At 40.5% G+C, this 23,232-nt stretch overlaps 1 protein-coding gene across 1 annotated transcript in view; it reads right to left on the bottom strand.

Moving 5' to 3' along the window:
- Window positions 1–23,232, bottom strand: part of LOC140368916 (cGMP-dependent protein kinase 1-like) — an 83,149-nt gene that overhangs the window by 21,363 nt on the left and 38,554 nt on the right. Inside the window, exons 4-9 of the mRNA XM_072456081.1 lie at window positions 15,981–16,086; window positions 12,526–12,589; window positions 11,907–11,984; window positions 11,034–11,128; window positions 4,412–4,477; window positions 1,285–1,359 (exon numbers count right to left, since the gene is read on the bottom strand). Coding sequence (XP_072312182.1) covers window positions 1,285–1,359; window positions 4,412–4,477; window positions 11,034–11,128; window positions 11,907–11,984; window positions 12,526–12,589; window positions 15,981–16,086 — 484 coding nt within the window. The remainder of the gene's footprint in view (window positions 1–1,284; window positions 1,360–4,411; window positions 4,478–11,033; window positions 11,129–11,906; window positions 11,985–12,525; window positions 12,590–15,980; window positions 16,087–23,232) is intronic.

Genomic DNA, 23,232 nt, shown 5'->3' with positions numbered 1-23,232 from the left:
GGCCTCCTTCTTCAGTCTGACGGCATCCCTTACTTCCGGTGTCCACCACCGGGTTCGGGGGTTGCCGCCACGACAGGCACCGGAGACCTTGCGACCACAGCTCCGAGCAGCCGCATCAACAATGGAGGCGGAGAACATGGTCCACTCGGACTCAATGTCCCCAACCTCCCCCGGGACATGGGAGAAGCTCTCCCGGAGGTGCGAGTTGAATACCCTACTGACAGAGGGCTCCACTAGACGTTCCCAACAGACCCTCACAATGCGCTTGGGTCTGCCAAGTCTGTCCGGCTTCCTCCTCCGCCAGCGGATCCAACTCACCACCAGGTGGTGATCGGTTGACAACTCTGCCCCTCTCTTCACCCGAGTGTCCAAGACACGCGGCCGGAGGTCTGATGACACGACAACAAAGTCGATCATTGACCTCCGGCCTAGGGTGTCCTGGTGCCATGTGCACTGATGGACACCCTTGTGCTTGAACATGGTGTTCGTTATTGACAATCCGTGGCTAGCACAGAAGTCCAATAACTGAACACCGCTCGGGTTCAGATCGGGGAAGCCGTTCTTCCCGATCACCCCTCTCCAGGTGTCACTGTCATTGCCCACGTGGGCGTTGAAGTCCCCCAGTAGAACAACGGAGTCCCCGGTCGGTGCACTGTCCAGTACCCCTCCCAAGGACTCCAAGAAGGCCGGGTACTCTGCACTGCTGTTCGGCCCGTAGGCCGCCACAACAGTGAGAGACCTGTCCCCCACCCGAAGGCGGAGGGACGCGACCCTCTCGTTCACCGGGGTAAACTCCAACACGTGGCGGCTGAGCTGAGGGGCTATCAGCAAGCCCACACCAGCCCGCCGCCTCTCCCCGCGGGCAACACCAGAGAAGTGGAGCGTCCAGCCCCTCTCGAGGAGATGGGTTCCAGAGCCCAAACTGTGCGTGGAGGTGAGGCCGACTATATCTAGTCGGTATCGCTCAACCTCCCGCACAAGCTCAGGCTCTTTCCCCCCCAGCGAGGTGACATTCCATGTCCCCAGAGTTAGTCTCTGTGTCCGGAGATCTGGTCGCCGAGGCCCCTGCCGTCGACTGCCGCCCAGATCTCTCTGCACCGGCCCCTTATGGATCCTCCTGCGGGTGGTGGGCCCACGGGAGGGCGGCCCCACGTCGCTCTCAGACATTTGTATGCTCATAAAATGTGACTAAGCTCAGTTTTCATGTGCGAACACAAACTAAATACTGTTGAATTGCGTTAAATTAAGCTAAATACGCCCCTGTGCGTGATATTTGGGACATACTTAGCCTTCAGTTCAGCGTCCTCGTATCCTTTATTGGAGACGTCGTCCAGTCCACCGATCAGATGCTTGAACGCGCTGAAGTAGAACAAAGAACGTCACAATGAGTCTTAATCTTGCAAAACTTGAACGGAACACTTTTAACGGTTTAAGACGAAGCAATAGCGGTTACATCTATTTGTATCTGTGCTCAAATCTAGAGAAAAATAGTGTGCGTAACAATAACAGCAAAGAAAATCTAAGTATGGATGAATTTATGGATTATTAAAGCTTCCATATTGCATATTGTTAATGGTTTCTTTGTGAGGAAGTGAGACATCCTTTGGTTGCAATAATAGTTTTGACCAATAGGTGGCAACAAACGACCTTACACAACACCACTGATTGCTTGATGTTATCTGATCTAGTCAATGTTGTGCCGCCATGTATGATGTATTTTTATTTATTTTATCTACATTAGGATCTTGAGCAAATAAAAATGAGTTGCGCTACATTTTTTTTGCTCCATAATGTTTTACACGGATACGGGATACACAGGCACAATGTGGTGACACCCATTCATCATGGCATCATGGCATTGAAATAGGAAAAATGGAAGTGCAAATATTGAACAAAGGACAAATTGTGACTTAACTGTGGCTGGGACAAAGCATTTATACATATGGTGTTGTGTCCTTGGGCAAGAAGTGTGTGTGTGTGTGTGTATATGTGTGTGTGTGTGTGTGTGTGTGTTTTGTTCTAATAATTGTACTGAGTAGTTTTCAGGCAAAAGCTTTATTTTGGCTTTGAAATAACTTATGATTATTTGTATTAGTTGCACTTTACCTTCAGATCTGATTTGTTTTTCAAAATGATGAGGTTGATTCTTTGGAAAGGCTGTTTCACTTCCATCAACTCTAAATCTAATCAGATGTTTCACTTATTAATGTCTTACACAATAATAAAAAAAAAAGTTTAAGAAATTACTTTTGACTCGTTATTTCTACTTGAGCAATACTATTTAAGATAAGATAAGATATTCCTTTATTGTCCACATATGGGGAAATTTCATTGTTGCAACGCAGGTAGATACAGAGGAAAAGGACAGATAACTTATAGGAAGATATTTCAAAGTAATGGTACTCATATTTAAAGTTTTACTCATGAACTTCTCTGGTGTTTGGACATTTCAACAATATTGCATTTCATGAATCTGTCTTGTATGTTACTACTTTAATAGGCACACATATTTACAACGGCGCCAGTGGGAGTTTTCTTCTGCAGCGTCGTGCCCTCGCTCAGTGTGGCATGTCTCCTCTGCACTTTCCCCTCCAGCACCCTCCGCTCTGCCTCTCCCGTCTGACCTGACCGACCTGGCTTCTCTCATTTAAGGCACTTTTCTCTCTTTCCTCTCATTGTCTGACTCGGCGTTGACTTCTGTCCTTGTCCTCCTTCTCTGATTTTACTGATTCCTTCTCTGATTATCGCTGCAGTTCGTTTATTCTCCCAAAAAGCTGTCCCAATCCCAACAACATCATCTACTCACGTTATGTTTGGGATTTCCTGCATTTGTGCCCAAACGTGAAGGCTCTGAAACCATTTTTAAAACGTTTGCGTGAGAACAATCTGCACTTGCCCCGTTAGTGACTGAGAAGAGTAACAGGCTGAGAGGGAGCGAGGAGCGCGAAGTACATTATTATTGAATGTGCGCACTTGTAGAGCTGTTACCGCGGCACCGACGGGCGACTGGTGTCTGGGGGGACACTGGGAATGGGGCGTGGCGCTCCTCTTTGCCCATGCACACCTGTAAACTGTTTATGCTTTTATTTCGCTTCTCTTCTCTGCACCACGTTTTCACTGTATAAAGCATTGGCATTGGATCATATTCGATGCATTATGTACTATAAATATAATACTTTTGGGTCTTTATGAGTGTCGAGCGTCGATAAACAGGAAACAGCTGATGCTAACGTGCAGTAGCTGAACAAATTAAGTTATTACTGGAAATACGGCGGTTTGTCACCAGATCAAGTCAGCGTTGTCATGGTCACCGTCTGTCTGGTGATGTAAAGTTGTTTTACTCACAGTGTTCTATCTCTGCTCCTCTTGTTTCCCCCCTCCCTTCTTGTTCCCCCTCTGGTTACCGCCCCTTTTGTCTCTCGGCTCATCACAGTTGTATCTCATTGTTAATCCCTGGGTGTAGTATTTTAGGTGTTTTCTCTGTTTAGTGCGAGATTGTCTGCGAAGCCCCGTTAGCCCCAGCATTCGAGCGTTTTTGACTTTGATTCCTGTTCTGACTCTGCTTTTTGCCTGCTCCTCGTGATTCCTGTTTGCCGTCATCGACCTTGGACCGTCCTGAGATTTCCTTCTGCCTGACCTCTGACATTGCTGTTTGCCGGTGTAGCGAACCTGGAACGGATTTACGACTACGACTCTCGCGTGCTCTCTGAGACCTGACCACTGCTGGAAGAACTTTGTATTTTTTCTGTCTTATTCAATTACTATGATTTATTTATTTACTTTTGACTATCGCCTGTTTCCAGCTCCGTTAAACAAGCGTTCGCACATCCGGGAACTTGTGCAGTGGCAACCGAGTCCGCCATTTTGAAAGGGGCACAACAACACGTCTACTACATACGAAATCTAGGAAATATGAGGCCAAAATGCCAAAAACCTGCTTAATCTGTTAGGACATTGCTCTGTTGTCAGACCAAGAAATGCTAGTTTTGTCGTGTACCTTAGTTTGCCTTAGTTCGTAGCTCATTATGCCGTAGAAAAGGATGCAGTCGTGTTGGTTTTTATATATCGCGTGCCCCTTTTATAATGGCCGCTATGGGGAAGTCCCGGCTGTATGACGTCACCGCGAACGCATGTATTGGCCGTATTAGCGTTTGGTGTTGATACTGACACTGATTTTCAGTTTGTATCTGCTTTTTGCCATTTCATTCTCACCCGAGTCTGCGTTCTCTCCGGTCAAATCAGACAGACCCTCCACCGGAAAAGTTACGTCGTGAACCTTTAAGTTGCAGTTTGGATCGCTCCACCCACCTCTGCCTCTTTTCTGAACTCTATTAAAAATGGATTGTTCTATCTGAACTGGATTTTCCTGGTTAAATGATGGTGAAATGGTGAGATGTAAAAGGTGTCTTACTCTCTGTCGATGACCAGACAGGTGGCAGAGTCCACCGCGACCACATTGGCTGTTCTCACGTCCTCACTGTGGGAAAAACACACAAAAAGTGTCAGCCACAAAACATGTCCCGGCCCGTAAATGTCCCATTCTGAATTTAGACACTATTTCCTCGAAACTGTCAACACAACTGTCTTATTATCCACAGCGGGAAAAAGGTGAAGGCAGTTTGCAGCAGAGCCTGAAAACTTTATTTAAGTCGGTAAATTGTGAATATCAGTCAGAATATTCCACCTTGATGTAAAGTGTTGTTTTTAAAATGTCAGATTTTATTTCATTTTTCGGTTTGCTCTTTATGTTTCCTACCTTGATGTTGTGTTTTTTGAGCTACGATGCACAAATATTTCTTCTCGCGAATCAATCAAGTTTGTCAATATTTCATTCTGCAACCGTTATCGTTTGATTGTTCCCTCGAATCGAGATGAAAACACATTTTGAGTTTCATGAACACCACCGGAAAAGTGACAGCAACTAATACTAAAGACAACTCTTCCTGCACCTAAAAGACAAGATCCCACGGGCAAAGAAATGTTACACTCTCCATGAAATCCCTTGCAAACAACATGAAATATGCAATGGAATAAGGAGAAAAAGGAAGAAAATAACTGATTTCACGAGCACCGCATTTGAGTTTAAATCCACCGGTGGATTTGAGCCATGAAACAATGACATTGCAGCATTGAGGTTTGAGCTGAAGCCAAAGAAACACCTAAAACAAGCATAAAGACTGTTCAGTTAAAGTGCTCGTTACATATTTGTGGACAGAATAGACGAAAAACTCTCAGAGGTTAAATAATGTGCTCAAAATAAGCTCCAAGTGAGTTTTGAAATGGAAACTACAAGTGCGTATGACTGTAAATTATAGATAGTTTTCAAGTAGCGGTTCAGTTAGTTAAGTTAGTTTTATTTATTTGTCTTTTGTTTGTGAAGAAAAATCTGTTGAAAACCAAAGGAAGTACAGAAATGTGATTTTAATGCATTTTTTTGTGATTTTAATGCATTTTTTTCCTGTTGAGTGAAGCACTTTGAATTGCTTTGTGTACAAAACGTGCTCAACAAATAAACTTGCCTCGTCTCGCCTAGAGAGAGCAGTAAAGATGTCATATTTACGATCGGGAAGTCAAATTATTAGTAAGTAAATAAGTAAAATGTATTTGTATAGCCCCTTTCACAGACAGAAGTCACAAAGTGCTTCACAAAAACACAGGTTAAGCCATGTTTATGACCCTAAACATGGCTTAACTTTGATAAAATCTGTAAAATGTTCAGTAAAATATAAAATAAACTTATCTTAACTGTGTTGAAAGTAAAATGCATTGCCAAACCTGTGATAGGCTCTAGGGACTGTGCTAGATTGTTTTTTTTCCATGTTATAAAGTCAAATATGTTTTGCCCTAGTACAGATGTATTGTAAAAGAAGCTTTTCGGGTTAAAAGGAGACCGCTGTGTGCTGTCTGCCAATGATATAGTGTAGGAAGTCTGTTAGATTTCCCATGACGATAAACTCTGGGCGCTTATACACTCATCACATTGACTAAGAACAGTAGGATGCTTGGAATATGTTTGGAAAGAGAGCAAAAAAAGCAACTTTAAAGCTCCAAAAAATGAATTTCGCAGTCATAATTTTCAGCTCAAAAACCGCTCTTTCTCCGATAAAACCGATCCGTCCCTATCGCGAAAGCTTCCACAGAAAATCAATGTGGTGTTGAATCTTGTCCGCGACCATATACGAAGGCAGAGGGGCACTTTGTTTATACGGAGGATGTTACGGACGTGGACAGCAGCCGATCCCTTGAGACGCGCTTCTCGCTCCGAACACCTTCACATCTCACTCCTCCGCCACAGGAGAAGGCGACAGGACGCACTTCGACACACGTGACAATCACAGACAGACCTGGAAATAGTACGTCGAATTATAGTTTCCGTATTTTTAGAACGAGATCGATTTCGGCCACGAAGAGGGCCAGAAACGCTGATTTAATGAGGAAGTAGGTCGTTTGAACTTGCTCCTAAGCCTCACAAATCCATCCCAACACGTGACATAGCGGCATATCAGACTCTTTTGGGATCGATGAGTTCTCTTTCTGTCTGATTGTGTCACATGTATCTGGTTTTCTAGTTCTCTCAGTGTCTTCTGGTCGCCACTCCTTCATCACGCTTCGGGCTAAACGCGATGGGAGCCGTGCAATAAGGTTTTGTTTCTTCAGGCGACACGCGGTAAACGGACAAACGCATTAGTTCTAAATCTTTGTGAACGAAATCAATCCTCTCTCACCCCAGATGAACAACATAAGATCCAGTGCCATCGAAAGTGCATGTGATAACACGTTTTTTTCCTCATTGTTTCTCGGTTTGGTGGGATCGGACCTGTAGTAAATATTCATCCGAGTTTTAGACGAAACGTTGAAAAGGAAAAGTTGAAAATGGTGCTAAAACAGCTCTAAAACAGAATATCTCTACCTATGTCATCAATTAATCTATCGAAAATGCAGAGATAATTTTTATGAAACACATTATTTTTACAGTTTAAGCAAGCATTTAACAAAATTAAGGTGTTATCAGGTAGTTTAATTTTGCAAAGCATGACTATTGTGTAATTTCTATGCCTTTTGGTCCTTATTTACAATATTGTTGCTAGGTAACAGTTGTGCAATTACCTCTGCATATGTCACATCTGCTGCTCATGTTCAACCAGGAAGTGACATCAGAAACGTCACCAAAATTGTCAAAAATATAGCAAATAGGCAGCATGTTTAGTAAATCTTGAATATCAAATCTCCAGGAAGTATGTGGTTTAACTGGACTGGACTGGAATGCACTTTAAAAAAAAATAAAAATAGATTGACATTTTTAGAAAAACAATCCTCAGCATCAAAAGCCACACCAGTTCCACAAAAAAAATACAAATATCTGTCTCTAAAGTCCAAACTCTGCCCCGAACCACTTGCTTTTATTGCCACAGGATTGTGTGGTTTGACCTCTCAATTCAAAAAACCCTCATTTACTCTTGATGAAACAATTTAATCACAATTAGATTCAAATTAAATGGATTGCACGGCGCATGTCTGTCCTTAGATTCTCTCTGTGGACCTGGGCACACTCGCTTACACACGCTATAGAGGCTGTAGCTTTTAGCAGTATGTTCGTCTCCTGGTCTTTGCATGCTCCGTTAGGGTTTCAAATTGACCCTCGAGTCCCCGGGGTGAGTTTGCGGGACATTTTAGCTTCGATGTGCGATCACGAACGCACCGAAGACACATGACGGGCAGAGAGGCCTCGGCACGTCACCGGCTGTCCATCGCACGAGCTCCAGCGACGACCGGGTCAGCACCTCTTTCAGCAAATGAAACAGAACAACTTCGCTTATTGACTGCGATAACGCTGAGGAGCAACAGCAAATTCACCACATACTCGGATGTGTCGATGGGGAAAGATATCTGATGAATAGTTGACAAAGTTGGACGTTTCTTGAGTGGTTTGATGTGGCCTCGGTCTGTTTTAGAGCTTGTAGAAAACCACGTCATAATATCAAAGAAACTGTTAGAATTTTGTGTTAAAATGAATAAATTAATACATTTTTTTACATCATTGTGGCATCAAAATCTGTCATGAGCATCAAGCATTTTCATTAGTGTCGTAATAGAGTTTGGAATGTTAGTATTGAGACAGAACTTTGCAAAAGACATATTTTTGAATAAATCTACTGCTTTGATCTAAGTAAAGAGTCTAAAAAATTGTGATTGACTGTATTAAATGTCTATGTTAAATGTCTGTATTAATGTATTATGATTCTAGGAAAGTAACTGTTCCAAAAAATAAAACAGTAACAGTACTTGAATATAATTAGTTAAAATCACTTTTCTGAACATTTATTTAGTCATAAAAATCTTGGATGAATTCTGAATGATAATAATTGAATTAAGTAATATTCATCTGAATTTGAGTTGTTGTTTTTTACTATCTTAAGCCAATGGCAGGTTGTTGTTGTTTTTTTGTCTTTTTCTTATTTTAAGTAAAGCAAGACATTTTATTCAGTCAAAATGTACTAAAATAAAGATAATTAGGCCCAAAGTCGTTAGGGGTCGTCTTAACGAAAGTGAAAATGAACAAATGGAGATCATCACAGCTTAATTCAAGCACCTATTCACTCATTATCTCTTTATGATTGTATTTTTCCATTGCAAACATTTTAGCTGTTGAGCATTGGCAAGCGCAAACTCAAAGAATGAAAAATACAAAATCATAATATATCTTTGGGTAGAACATGAAAAAAACATAATAACTGTTCATGTCTGGAAAATGCTTCTGAATTTGAGTGGTTGGTTTTGCTCGAGGCTGTACAGTAAGCCACTCGAGCCAATCGCTATACTGACATTTAAACCCTTGTTTTTTTTGTTTTTTTCTTTTTTCAAATCTGTGGACAATTGCTGAACTGACATTTACAAACGCCACCATAAACATAAGTGCTCATAAGCTGCGGTTCAACGGGTCAGCGCAGCCTCGACCTTCACTCACTGCTCAATAACGTCTGTGGAGGAGGCGTGTGGGCTGTGACCTACATCCTGGCGACGAAGGGTGAAGAAAGAAGTCACATTGCGGACAGTCGGAACCGAATTTCCCCGAACGTACCGCGGCGTGACAGGAAATGAGTTCACGAGGGACAAAGGAGACGGTGAGACGCTTGAGACGGTGGTCTGATTTGTTTCTTTAACTAAATTATGAACTGAACAACCATAAGACGGATGAACAAGTAAGAAAACAGAGCCAAAACATGTTCAAAGCACACTGAGAATCACGGTCCAAAGAGAAAAGCAGCTGTTCGGGTTAAAATGAGACTGCTGTGTGCAATTATTCTCCCCGAAGCAAGTGTGCTGTTAGCATGCTAAAGTGGGAAACACGAGTTTGTCAAAAACATAGAAAATAGGGAAATAGAAAAGTAGAAAAAATAGAAAAGAAAAAAAAATTGAAAAATGAAAAAAAAAAAAATTGCAAATTGGCTTGACTTTAAAAGTTGATGAAACGTCGATGCTCTTTTCAAACTAAAACGTAAACCCCTCCAAGCACATACATTTTAAATAAACGGACAGAACATTAGGAATTGAATTTACCCAATTTTCTTATCGAGTTAAAGTCACACCAGCCAAAAAAAATGATCAAATCCAAGATCAAGAGCAGACATTTCATCTGTCACTCTAAACAACTCCCCAAACTCCGGAGGTAGAGGAAGTGCTAATTCTTCTTCCGCGTCGCTTAGAGCCTAGAGCGCCCTCTTGCGGTTGTCAGTGTGAAAATAACGAATAATATAATATCACATAAAAGTCGCTCCGGAGTATAGGCCAAAATGATGAAAAATGACTTATAGTCCAGAAAATACGGTAAATATTTAAAGGTTCCATATCATGCAAAACCTTCTTACAGTGCTATTGGTACCTCTTACATGTGCCCAAAGTGTTTTTTTTTTATTGATTCCTGCGGGGGCTGAATTACGCAGCACGCTGCTTCAGCCCATCCTCCAGGAAGCAGTCTGTACCTGTAACACGCCCCCCTCCCCGCACTCGAGAGGAAACACGGCTATGTAGGCACAGTTAGCTTATAATGCTACTTCTTTTGTTCCAATGCTGTTGCCACTGACATGTGTCTCGGCCTCTGTAAACATCGTCTCCGCGCTAGGCTACGTCACGGCTTGGGCGGGGGAGGCACATCGATCTTCGCGAGGGTGGGGGGCGAATCTCAAACATTTCCGGGTTTGTGAGCGGGGTCCAAGATATGGGTGATATTGAGTGTTGCACCATATCATCAAATATACCCTTAGAGTAGACTACGAAATGGGAAAAATAGCATCATATGGGATCTTTAAAGGTGGTATGGACGATTTTTTTTCAGCAAATTTGTTATCATATTTCCTCGTGTCGTGGATAAATCATTTGTCCTGCCACGTATCAATCATAAAACGCACCTATCGCTCACCTGCAGCTGCGTGCGGTTCGTCCCCACGTTTCCGCGTGCCTAAGCGCATCGATCTATCATAATATAGTTCCCTCAGTGTACGGGGCAAAATGAAGACGGAGAAAGACAGTTCGAGCTGACGCAGAAGTGGACAGAAATCTACGGGAGACGAGCGATGCGATGCGCTCCGTTGCGCTAATAAACAAACGCACGTGTGTGTTGTATCGGTCCGCACGGGGGAGGGCGCATGCGCACTTCCACCTGTGTTCTCAAATCGCCGAAAAATCGTCCATACCGCCTTTAAGTCTAATAATTGACTCTAAATTTACTTTTAAAAATCATATACAAAAACTAGAAACACACTGAAGTTCAACCTGATGAATTTCAAACATATTAGAAACTCGTTGATCATTGACGCCTCAAATACATGAATGCCATGATTGTCTCGCGCCTTCGATATTCTTGCACGCGATATAAAATCATGTCTTCACGTAGTCGCAGCACATAAAATATTCAACATGTTGCATATTCATGATCTCCTGCCATCAAAGTTAAGATCAGAGCCACCAGAGAGACTGAAGAGTCGCTCGCATTCGTGTGCGTTCCCATGTTCTCGGCGGTGTATTGTGTGTCTCACCCCTGCAGCGCTCGCTCCCCGAACCAGTCTCCTCGGCTGAGCTCGCGCAGCAGCACCGGCTCCTCGCTGGCCGGGTCGGTCTGAGTCACATTCACCTGAGGGCAAAAGTTCAGCCGCTCATCACACAAAGTATGACTTTAACTGAAGCAATAAAGAGAAAATAAATATGTTCTCCGATTACCTGGTAATGACAGGTTTTTACAATGTTCTAATTTTGATTTTATTTGGTGTGTTTATACCGGTTATGTATAAATTGTAGTTTGGAATTAATCGAGTCGGTATTTGTGGAGAAAACTTTGAAAAGTCTGTAGAAAATGACAGGAAGTGACGTCACACTTGACTAGGGACACTTATTCCAGTCAAAGTTTATGCATAATTTACCCAACTTTTTTGACTATTTAAACACTAATTCAACAAAACAATCTCAAATATTTGTATTCGTCCTAAAAAAATAATTTGACATTAGATGAGTTTTTGCCCAGTGTTTGCTGGGTAATTTCCTAGTGTGATGTCATCAATTACAAACAGGAAATTAAATTATAAACGTAAAAAAAATTGCTACAAAATGTTTATAATTGGTAACAAAATTCAAGATATATTTATCTTAACTGCATTTCAGTTCAAGGAGTCATGCAACCTGTCATAAGCACTTCAAAACTCTTTTAGTCATTTACATATATATTTGTTTTTAATGATCACATTATGATTTAAATTAAATTAAAATTGAAATATGGAATAAATTAACTTCCTGTTCCCTGGCACTCATTCACAGGTGCATTTTCTACATGGGAGCTACTGTATATTGATCAGAACAGTGAATAATAAATATACAATCATTCAAATCTGAAGCAGCCGTGATTGTGCTATAGTTACCATTCCTTTACTGATGATGAAGAAAGTGTCTCCTCTCGCTCCCTGTCGAATTATAAACTCCCCGTCTTCATAGTGAGTCTTTTAAAACACAAAAAACAATTCAAAATACAACATATTTTCAAGTGTATTATTTGATGAAGGAAGAATGCGTAAGGAAAGAAAACTGCACTCGATTTCACAATTATAAATGTTTTCTTCATATTTATCTCAGTGTGACGAACAGATCAAATTCTCCAATCTGTACCGTATTTTCCGCACTATAAAGCGCACTTAAAAAGCATTTTAATTTTCTGCACCTTATAATCCAGTGCGCCTTATATATGGATTAATTCTAGTTTACTGACCTTGAAGCGATTTTGTGTGGTACACGTTTTGTTTCGCTTAATGCGCCTTATATATGAGAAATTATCAAAAATAGACCATTCAATGACAGTGCGCCTTATAGTGCGGAGAATACGGTACCTAGTTTGTACAATTGAACGCACATAAATCAGTTTCTCTTATGATCTTTTATGTCAGTTATGTCACATTTTACACTGGTGTCTGATGAGAGCGGCAAGATGTGAAATTGATCCAAATTTTCAAAACGTGAAAAGCACTTTGGTCTTTGTTTCCTCACCTCTTCCATGACGTCGGACAGTTTGCTCAGCGTCTCCTCATTAAGGCTTTGGAACGTGGGAACGCTGCAGGCAAAAGCAAAATGGTGTCAAATGCATGGATTGTGCATAATGAAGGCTTTTTTTATATGTATATAGTATGTACTTTAATGTATATGAAGTGTCTGTTCTAGTACACACTGTCTATCATCCTTGTATGTGACTTCTCTTGTCCATATGATTAGCGTAGTTTGGATATTATTTTTACTTTGCGTAGTCACATGATCATTGTCCCAGAGTCTTGTATTTTTATATAGTAGTCATCTGGTTTTGTTTTTTGTACTGTGCCCTGATGAGGACTGTAGATTGAAAGGTGTTGCTTGAATCGGACCTTTGTATTTTTGTTCTCTAATAATTGTCCACCTGCTTTAAAGAAAATATAAACGTGTATCAACAATTAATGTATCATTTTTAGGGTTTCATTTTACAGGTGCATGTGATTCAAATTGGGATTTTAACTAGATCTAAACCAGGACTAAAGAAGGACTAAATCAGGACTAAAGCAGGACTAAAGCAGGACTAAAGCAGGACTAAACCAGGACTAAAGCAGGACTAAACCAGGACTAAACCAGGTCCAAACCAGGACTAAAGCAGGACTTAAGCAGGACTAAAGCAGGACTAAAGCAGGACTAAACCAGGACTAAAGCAGGATTAAACCAGGACTAAACCAGGTCCAAACCAGGACTAAAGCAGGACTTAAGCAGGACTTAAGCAGGACTAAACCAGGACTAAAGCAGGTCTAAACCAGGACTAAAGTAGAACTTAAGCAGGACTAAATCAGGACTAAAGCAGGACTAAACCAGGACTAAAGCAGGATTAAACCAGGACTAAACCAGGTCCAAACCAGGACTAAAGCAGGACTTAAGCAGGACTAAAGCAGGACTAAACCAGGACTAAAGCAGGTCTAAACCAGGACTAAAGTAGAACTTAAGCAGGACTAAATCAGGACTAAAGCAGGACTAAACCAGGACTAAAGCAGGATTAAACCAGGACTAAACCAGGTCCAAACCAGGACTAAAGCAGGACTAAACCAGGACTAAAGCAGGACTTAAACAGGACTAAATCAGGACTAAACCAGGTCTAAACCAGGACTAAACCAGGTCCAAACCAGGCCTAAAGCAGGACTTAAGCAGGACTAAACCAGGACTAAAGCAGGTCTAAACCAGGACTAAAGCAGGATTAAACCAGGACTAAACCAGGTCCAAACCAGGACTAAAGCAGGACTTAAGCAGGACTAAACCAGGACTAAAGCAGGTCCAAACCAGGACTAAAGCAGGACTTAAGCAGGACTAAACCAGGACTAAAGCAGGTCTAAACCAGGACTAAAGCAGGACTAAACCGGGTCTAAACCAGGACTAAGGTATTTGAGGAGACTGTGACAGGCACAATCGGGCGGTATTTGGCCGAGCAGCGGAAAATAAAAAGCCTTTGTGCAAAATTTAAACAAACTAAGGACACTTTTTCCCCCCGTAAACACCGTGCGCTACGTGTGACGTCGCGTTCTTCTGCGCGCACGCGGGACACATCAAGCTGCGTTCCGTTCACAACAGACACAAACGGCATTTGTTTGTAATGTCAACAAACACGTACAAAATCTGATTCAAACAACAACAGCGTGAACAGAACCTTAATACACAGTCCGACCGTGAGAATCCGACACGTGAAGAGCTAATGAACCTCATCTCAAATCTCAACTGTTACAGGAAGCTGGTGCGACATAAAACCCAAACGCTTTCATTGTGTTTTACAGCAGTTTGCAGTGGTGGGTGAACAGTGGCATGACCCTGTGCTCTTCTGTTATGTTGTGATTCAGTTTGGCGTAATTCGTCCAAAAGTCATCCGTACAAATCTACAGTCGTGATGCAGCGCTTTTCTCACACAGCTTTCTTTAACGTTGAGTGAGTGAGTGAAGGTTCAACTGTGAGAAGAAACAGTTATTTACCTCTTCAGGCCTTAAAAAGCAAAGATGCACACACGAGATGTACTTAAGAACATTCAGGGACATAAGACTGAATGCTATAGAAGCGAGAGGAAGGAGAATATAGAGAAACTTTGAATAGATGCTCGACCAAACTGGAATAGCATCTCTCAAATGAACAAAAAAACACTCAAAACTACCTGAATATACAACACGTGAAGGCGTGTAATTTCCATAATGTTTGTCTTTGTCACAAGGTGAGTTTTATTTTAAGTTTGACCGTCGCAGTGGGCGAATTGAAATAAAATGATGACAACATAAAGTGGGAGATAAAAATACTGTGTAGTGTATATATATATATATATATATATATATATATTTTTTTTTTTTTACAAATGTAGTTAATACTGTTCTGTTGGAATTTGAATTTTTACACTAGTTCTGGTCGTCTTAAAGTAGATTTCGTGGACATTTGGGCTCTTAAAGATTTATTGTTTGATTTATAGTTGTAAGAAGTAAAACGTATAGATCTAATGGTGTGAATTTTAGGAGCTAGAATAAGTCATTTAAAATCAAACTGCAATATTCCAAAAAGTAAACCTAAAGTGCAATACTTATCACGCTGTTTATGTTGCATTTTTGGTTCAGAAACGTTTGATTTCAAAAAGACAACAGCAGCGGTTACACTCTGTTCATAGCATACTTTCTGAGTTAAAAGATGATTAAAATGACATGTAAACAGCAAAATCTGATGCAAGTAATCTGAATACTCCCTCTAAATACTCACCAGGGCTGTAGACCTTTAGTCGTTTAGTCTATGAATTGGTCAACGGCGTCTTGGTCGACCATAACTTGGATTAGTCAACTTAATCTTGGCAAGATTTCAAAGCGTTCACAAAATCAAAAATGAGAGAGTCCGAAAGAGTTTTGGCGAGTGACTGAACATAATCTGACTTTATACTTATGACGATGCGGTTTATTTGTCCGTGTAAAGTAATCAATTTGAGAGTGTTTGTCGATCAATCAATGCACAGGGTTTTAGTCGATTGATCAAGACGTTCTTTGGTCGACCACAGCCCTATTCTATTCCTCACATCAGATTTAGCGGTTTGCATGTCATTTAAATACTCTTAACGGCGCGGAAATCGACAATAATCAGAGTTTGGTGTTGCGTGTTTGTTGTTTTGTCATGTAACACAAAAATCTGTAACATTCCTACTGTATATTTGCAGAATAAGAGTGACTACGTTGGTAGATGGAGGCATACATTTTAGTTTGAAGCCTCGAGGACGCTTAAGGATGTGGAAAAGTGGAAAAAAAGAACACGATGTCCCACTTGAAAACACAGAAAACGTGGTCGGGAAAAGACCTCCGCACTCCTCCGACAAACTCTGAAGCGTTTCGGTCCATTTCCCACCGCTTCGACCGCACCCGTCCGCCGCCCTTTCCGACCAACGGCCCGCATCTTTTAACAACGAGGGATTTTATTGTGGCGGGTACCTCTTGAGGAAGTCCATGTACTCGTTGTGCTTGATGAGGCCAGTTCTCATCATTATGGTTTGGAAGCACTGCCGGTCGATGGCCCATAGCATCACGTGCGTCAGAGCTGCAAAAGACACATCAATATCTCATGAGTGCGCCACGGGACGTTATAAAGACCACATTTTCACTCCCCGCAGTTGAAGTTTAGAATGACGCTAATTAGACAACAGCGGCCTTGTACATATTTAATGCCAGCCGGGTTACTCTGGGCGTGAGTGAATCGTCTCCCGAGTGGAAAAGATGGAGCAAAACAACTGAAATTAAAGCCGTCTTTTTTCCTCTTCTTGATTATCGTCCGCATCAACACATCCGTCTGCATTATTTAACATCTTATGCATTATTGTGGTTTTAATTGGCTTTTAAACAGGCTTGGAACTTAAAATGATACCTACATTTGGAAAACACACTTTGAAACTCCCTTTCCAGTGAGGTATTTAGGTGTTTTCCGCAGTCAACAGTGGGAACGATGAAAATATAAATAAAGCTAGCCCGTAGGCGACATGAACGCTATGTTAAAAGAGCCTCGTGTTATGTGTGAACACAATTTGACCGCAGAAAATGCCCAATGTGGGTTAAAAGACTTGGAAACTGGACAGGAGAAGTTCTTTTTTTTTTTTCTGTGATGGAAAATTGTGGGGAAAATTCAAACTGAGTGATTTGTGAGCGCTCAGAGAAGATGACTTTGTAAACAGGATGAACAAAATTAAAAGAAAAAGCCTGAAAAAAGTGTGTTTTTGATGAGGGAGCAAAAGCAAAACACGGTTAATATGTACTCTTCATCTGCCTGTTTCCATGGTGATGTTATTGTTCCACAGTATGGCATAATACTTCTGTCAATCACTTATTATTTATTTACAGGTGTCGCACAAGTCTGACCTGGGGGCGTCGTCTTCTTGTTTCCATGGAGATGAACAAGTTCAGTAGTGGAACTTTACAAGCAAAGCAATAACATCTCCATGGAGACAAGCGCAACTCCACACGAAAAAAGACTTGAAATCTAATCTTTTTTCACAGTTTGAGTAATTTCGACAAGTTTTGATTCTTTAATAAATAATGGGAAAGTTTTATTACAGAATATAAAGTAAAAACTATTACACACTCAACAGAGATACGGAATTCATTTTTAATAGTGAGCAAAGTGTAAAAAGAAGCACTAAAAATCAAACCACAAAGGTGAAAATTCCTACATTAATTTAAATCAATTTGAAAAAAAAGTGTACATTTAATAAATAAATAAAAATAGTGGGCGATATTAACAATTTTTTTTATATTTTTCTCAATATTCAGACCATATTTTAACAATGCATAGGGGACGTGCTAAACTCTGCACATCCAGACATTTCTGTTCAATTTATTTATATTAATCAGCCCTTTTTTACTCTAATTTTTAGTCATTTTAATCATTTTAAGATGCTTCATTTCATATTCTAATTCGGTCTCCCTCCAGAACAACAAATAGTGATGATATTGATTTTCATTCTAGTTTCATGTGTGTGTTTTTTCTAATTATGACCATCAAATTGCGTAATTATTCTCACAATAATTTCCCAGCTAAAATTAGACATCGCAACAGCCATACTCTCCATCACAGCAGGATATTATAAGGTCTGCAGGGGCTATAATTGTTCACATTACGTGGGAGACGACCATCTGAAGACAGTATCCCTACGAGTACAGTTAGCGTCGTCATGGCAACAGCATATGGATACCTCACCTCTCTCCTTTTCTCCCGTTTCAAATCTTTCGGCTTTTCTTCTTTCCCTGGTCACATTACGTTTTTGCGATTGTGCAGCGCGAGCCCACCGCTGCACATTAGCGCCGAGTAAGTTAGTAATGAAATAAAAGCGCAAAGGTAAAAACTGTTGCCTAGAAACAGGTCCAATAATGGGATGGTTAAAGACTTCTGCCGGAGTTTAAAAAGGCGCCGAGAGAGAGGAGATAAAAGTGATGGTTGCGCAGAGAGTGAGGTGAGGTCGTGCGGGCGAGTTGGGGAAGTACAAAGATCAGCCGTAAAGTCGTGAGGGTTTGATGTAAAAACAGATTCAAAAGTGTCCAGAAGTTGTATATTTCTATGTTCATTAATGTCACGTTTAAGGGTGCGTTTGCTCACTTCACATTATTGCACACACACCACAACCCGAACTGAAACTAAACTAGACTAAACCTTAAGTCAACCCTAAATCAGGATTGGACCAGGACTAAACCAGGACTAGAACAGAGCCAAACCAAGCCTAAATCAGAACTAACCCAGGACTAAACCAGGACTAGACCAGGACTAGACCAGGACTAAACCAGGACTAAACCAGGACTAAACCAGGACTAGAACAGAGCCAAACCAAGCCTTAATCAGAACTAGACCAGGACTAAACCAGGACTAGAACAGGGACAAACCAAGCCTAAATCAGGACTAAACCAGGACTAGAACAGGACTAAACCAGGACTAGAACAAGACTAAACCAGGGCTAAACCAGGACTAGAACAGAGCCAAACCAAGCCTAAATCAGGACTAAACCAGGACTAGAACAGGACTAAACCAGGTCTAAACCAGGACTAAACCAGGTCTAGAACAGGACTAGAACAGGACTAGAACAGGGCCAAACCAAGCCTAAATCAGGACTAAATCAGGACTAAACCAGGACTAAACCAGGACTAAACCAGGACTAGAACAGGACTAAACCAGGACTAGAGCAGGACTACACCAAGTCTAAACCAGAACTAAACCAGGTCAAGAACAGGACTAGAACAGGGCCAAACCAAGGCTAAATCAGGACTAAACCAGGACTAGAACAGGACTAAACCAGGTCTAGAACGGGACTAGAACAGGGCCAAACCAAGCCTAAATCAGGACTAAACCAGGACTAGAACAGGACTAAACCAGGTCTAGAACGGGACTAGAACAGGGCCAAACCAAGCCTAAACCAGGACTAAACCAGGACTAGAACAGGGCCAAACCATGCCTAAATCAGGACAAAATTAGGCTCAAATCAAAATAAATTTGAATGCATTGTGTAGAGATGGAAGATAAATTGAGAATTGTGCAGTTGTTGAAGACCAAGTATGTCGTCTAAAATGAAAGCTATCAAAAACGTCTAGTGTAAGTGCTAAGTTTCCAAACATAAAGCGATTTCTGCACATTTTAGTACATTCTTGATGCATTGATAAAAGTTTGTCGGACTATCGTTATCAAAATACTCAAAAACATTGCAATGCAGCCTACCATTGATCCTGTGTTCGTGATTATACCTCCTTCATGATTGCATTTTGATCAGTGAAATCGCAGTTTCACAGGACAAAATAAGTCACTTCATTTCTTCTACAAACAATTCAATATCTTCTTTTAGTGTGCAAACCCTGTCGTTCACACCTTTACAAACATGATTATTGGAATTATCTCATATGCTAAAGCTCCGGGATGTGTTTAAAATGCGCAATCTGAAAAAAAAATCCCACTATTGAAACAAAAATAAATTGCAAATGAAATGTAATATTTTCCCAACTCAGCTCTAAGTTGCCGTGTTGTTAACAATTATTGATTGCATTCTTCACTTGAGCAGCAGACTAAATCACCTGGAGTCTTGCAAAACAGATTTTTGTGAGCTTGAAAACTATAATCTCACATCAGACAACAAAAGGTAAAGACGACGGCATTCCAAATGGCAAAACATGACAATTCTTAGCTTGTTTTTTAATCACACAGTCCAAAACGCGATACAACTCTATCATATCAAACTTTATTCATTGTTTCTGTTACTTTGTTTGTAAAAAAAAGTGATATCGCTCTACAATTGAGACAGTGAAGACACGAAAACACCTTTCAGATGACGATACCTGAAGACTTTGGTTAGAATTTAAGCTAAATAGTAAATAAATTCCTGTTTTGGCCCCGTACTAATTGCTGTTGGACGGTGTAAGTGTGAGTCCTGGACGCTTTCTGAACAGTGAGGTCTGTCTATTGATGTCTCTCCGAGTGACTTTTTCGTCGGTCCTTTGGGAAATTAGCTGCACTGACAGAGCGAAGCCTGTTGTTCAAATCAAAGGTTTCAAACGCCACAAAGTCTATTTTATTTTATTATTTCTTCCCTCACAGAGATCGCACTTTTCGAAGCTCCAGAAAAGGATGTTCGGCTTGACTTCTCGCTCAAATCCACTTCAAAAACCGACTCTCCGGGATAAAGTGTACCCAGGTGCGGCCTTGTTAAGAAACTTCTGCTGTCGCTCCAAAAAAAAGATCTTAAACTGAATATAACGTGTCACGATTTTCCATCTAATGCTTTTATGTTGGTGATGAGCTCATTTGCGATTTTAGGTCAATCAATTTCAAAATTTTGGGGTTAGTTATGTCAAGATTGTATGTTATATTGATTATTATGATTATTCAGGTCACAATATAATTGTAAGAATGAAAAAAATAATAATCATGGCCATTTTAGAAGCAACATTAAGTATTTTTTGTTAAATATAGAGGTAGAAAATAGAGCAAAATGTCAAGAGCTTTTTTTATCTGGTGGTTTTTGTCACATTTAACTTTATTTTGTCTTTCAGAAAGTAAAGTTTTGTAAAGCCGGTCACAAACTTGTGGAATAGTAATGGAAATGACAGAAAATGAAAGATTTCACTGTTGTTTGGTCGCAGTCTCAATAATCGCAAATAATAATTAAATTGTGATGTTTTTTCTCACAATAATCGTAACACTGACATTTGATATCGTGACATCACAAGTTGGAGTGCGATATACAGTATTTGCTACAGAAAATATCACAAGAAACAATGCTATTGAAACTACTACACAATAATCCTGAATCTTGTTAAACCCTTTTCTAAACGTACAATAACAATGAAAAATATGTCCTGAATGACATAAATAGCAGAGCAAATCCATTACATTATGAGTGGAAGTTACTCATTCAACCTTCTCCAGCTCAAATCTGATTGTAAAACCAAATAACTACAAATAATTCCCGACTAGCGAAAAAAAGACGAAAAATTATTGTTCTGACCCACTAAATCCGATAAGTCGATTTAGTGATTATTGGAACAGGCTTAATTAACATTCAATATTACAGATTACTTTATTACTTTCTTTTCTTTTCTTTACAAACTGTCACTTGACTGATTTAAAACTATGATAACTATTTACCACAGGTACTAAACCAAACTCTAATATTTTTTAGTTTTTTTTAAATAAGGATTGGATTCAATTTATTGGATTTAATTTATTGGATTTGTATTTAAGCCTCCTGTTTAATGCAACATTTTGAGGATTAATGCAGTGTTCTAGTTGTGTGCGTTTGGACAGACTTTGATAGCACTTGTGTTCCCTTCAGTGCTGTTTGTGAACTGCCCCTGCGCTGAGCTATAAATGCGATATGTTGATAGCGTCCACAAGGAGCAACAAAAGCAGAAATTCACTTTCACACGCCGATTTATAACTTACAAAGTTTCAAACTTGGAGAAAACTTAATTCCGAGCTATGACCTCCGAGGGCAACTGGAACTGGAGCATAATTCCAAATTCAGAGGATACATTTTTACTTTAAATTTCATCCGTCTGAGACCCACAACGAGTCTCCCAACAAGCTGTAATGAATTATTTGAAAAGTAACCAATAATTTCTTGATATAATGTGTGGAAAATACCTTAAAAAACACAACACAACTGCCTTTGTCTATTAAAGCTTTTTATTGTATGTTCGTTTGTATGTTTAAAAAAAAAAAAGTTTTGTATTTTTGGTGTTACTCAATACGTAGATTTGAGTTAATTTCATGTATGTGTTTTAATAGGTTTTGTTATCTTATGGCATCAGTTGATTAGTTAGTTTAATGACAAATATTGTACGTTTTTGATGTAGCTAAAGCGTCTTTGTCTTGACATTAGCAGCTTTAACTTTGCTGAGGTTTGAAACAGTTACCATCTGGTCGGCGGGCCCGCACTCAAACCACAACAACGCAATGTATGCTATATGTCCTATTATGTATGTATTATAATTCAAATGCATTGTTGTGAGTGAGAGAACGGTCGATATGAAAAGGTTTATGTAACAGGCGTGAAAATGGCAGTATTCAAGGTTTATTTTGTTGTTTTTTGTTGTTGTTGCCGTTTCATGCAATAGACTTCATAATAGAACATGGCATTTGTTCTCATAAGCCTGTATTGAGCAACTGCGGAACACGATTTGTCTGGGTCAGACCTGATCAGATGGAGAGGGAGTCATGTGACCTTTTGCAGCTGACATCACAAACAAAGCCAATAAAGAGAAGAGAGAGAAGAGGGAGAAGAGAGAGAAGAGGGAGAAGAGAGAAGAAAGAGAAGAGAGAGAAGAGGGAGAAGAGAGAAGAAAGAGAAGAGAGAGAAGACGGAGAAGAGGGAGAAGAGAGAAGAAAGAGAAGAGAGAGAAGAGGGAGAAGAGAGAAGAAAGAGAAGAGAGAGAAGACGGAGAAGAGGGAGAAGAGAGAAGAAAGAGAAGAGAGAGAAGAGGGAGAAGAGAGAAGAAAGAGAAGAGAGAGAAGACGGAGAAGAGGGAGAAGAGAGAAGAAAGAGAAGAGAGAGAAGAGAGAGAAGAGGGAGAAGAGAGAAGAAAGATAAGAGGGAGAAGACGGAGAAGAGGGAGAAGAGAGAAGAAAGATAAGAGGGAGAAGACGGAGAAGAGGGAGAAGAGAGAAGAAAGAGAAGAGGGAGAAGACGGAGAAGAGGGAGAAGAGAGAGACTTTGGCAACGAATCTCACTAATTAAAGTCACTGCAGAAAAGCTGTTTGTTTGCATGTGTTTTATTACCAAGTACACTCATTATTACAGGTCTAATATTATCCATTATTCAGGTAGTACTCATGACATGTGAACGACATTCAATAATTTGAACATTTAAGCTTCATACACCTTTAAGATTTTTGGAGTGACGATTCTTCAGACTATCCAGAATTTGAGATATTATTGAAGTGCATTTGACGGAGCAACAGTCACTACACGACAAAGTGTTCTCCGAGCCAGGGCTAATCAACTTCATTTTACCGTGGGCCAAAAAATACAATAACCAGGTACGATCGCAGCTGCCTCAGGTGAATACTGCCCTTATGCCCTTGGGCAAGACACTTGACCCGCCTCGTCCCCAGTGTCTGCGTTCACTGGTGTGTGAATGGGTGACTGGTTCCTCGATGTAAAGCCTTTTGAGAGAAGGTAGAAAAGCGCTTTATAAATGGGACCATTTTACCATTTCA

The sequence above is a fragment of the Eucyclogobius newberryi genome, unplaced genomic scaffold, assembly GCF_026437365.1.
Source record: "Eucyclogobius newberryi isolate DKJ021-1_F unplaced genomic scaffold, fEucNew1.0.hap1 SCAF_20, whole genome shotgun sequence".
Taxonomy (NCBI): domain Eukaryota; kingdom Metazoa; phylum Chordata; class Actinopteri; order Gobiiformes; family Gobiidae; genus Eucyclogobius; species Eucyclogobius newberryi.
This window is presented reverse-complemented; position numbering and strand designations above follow the sequence as displayed.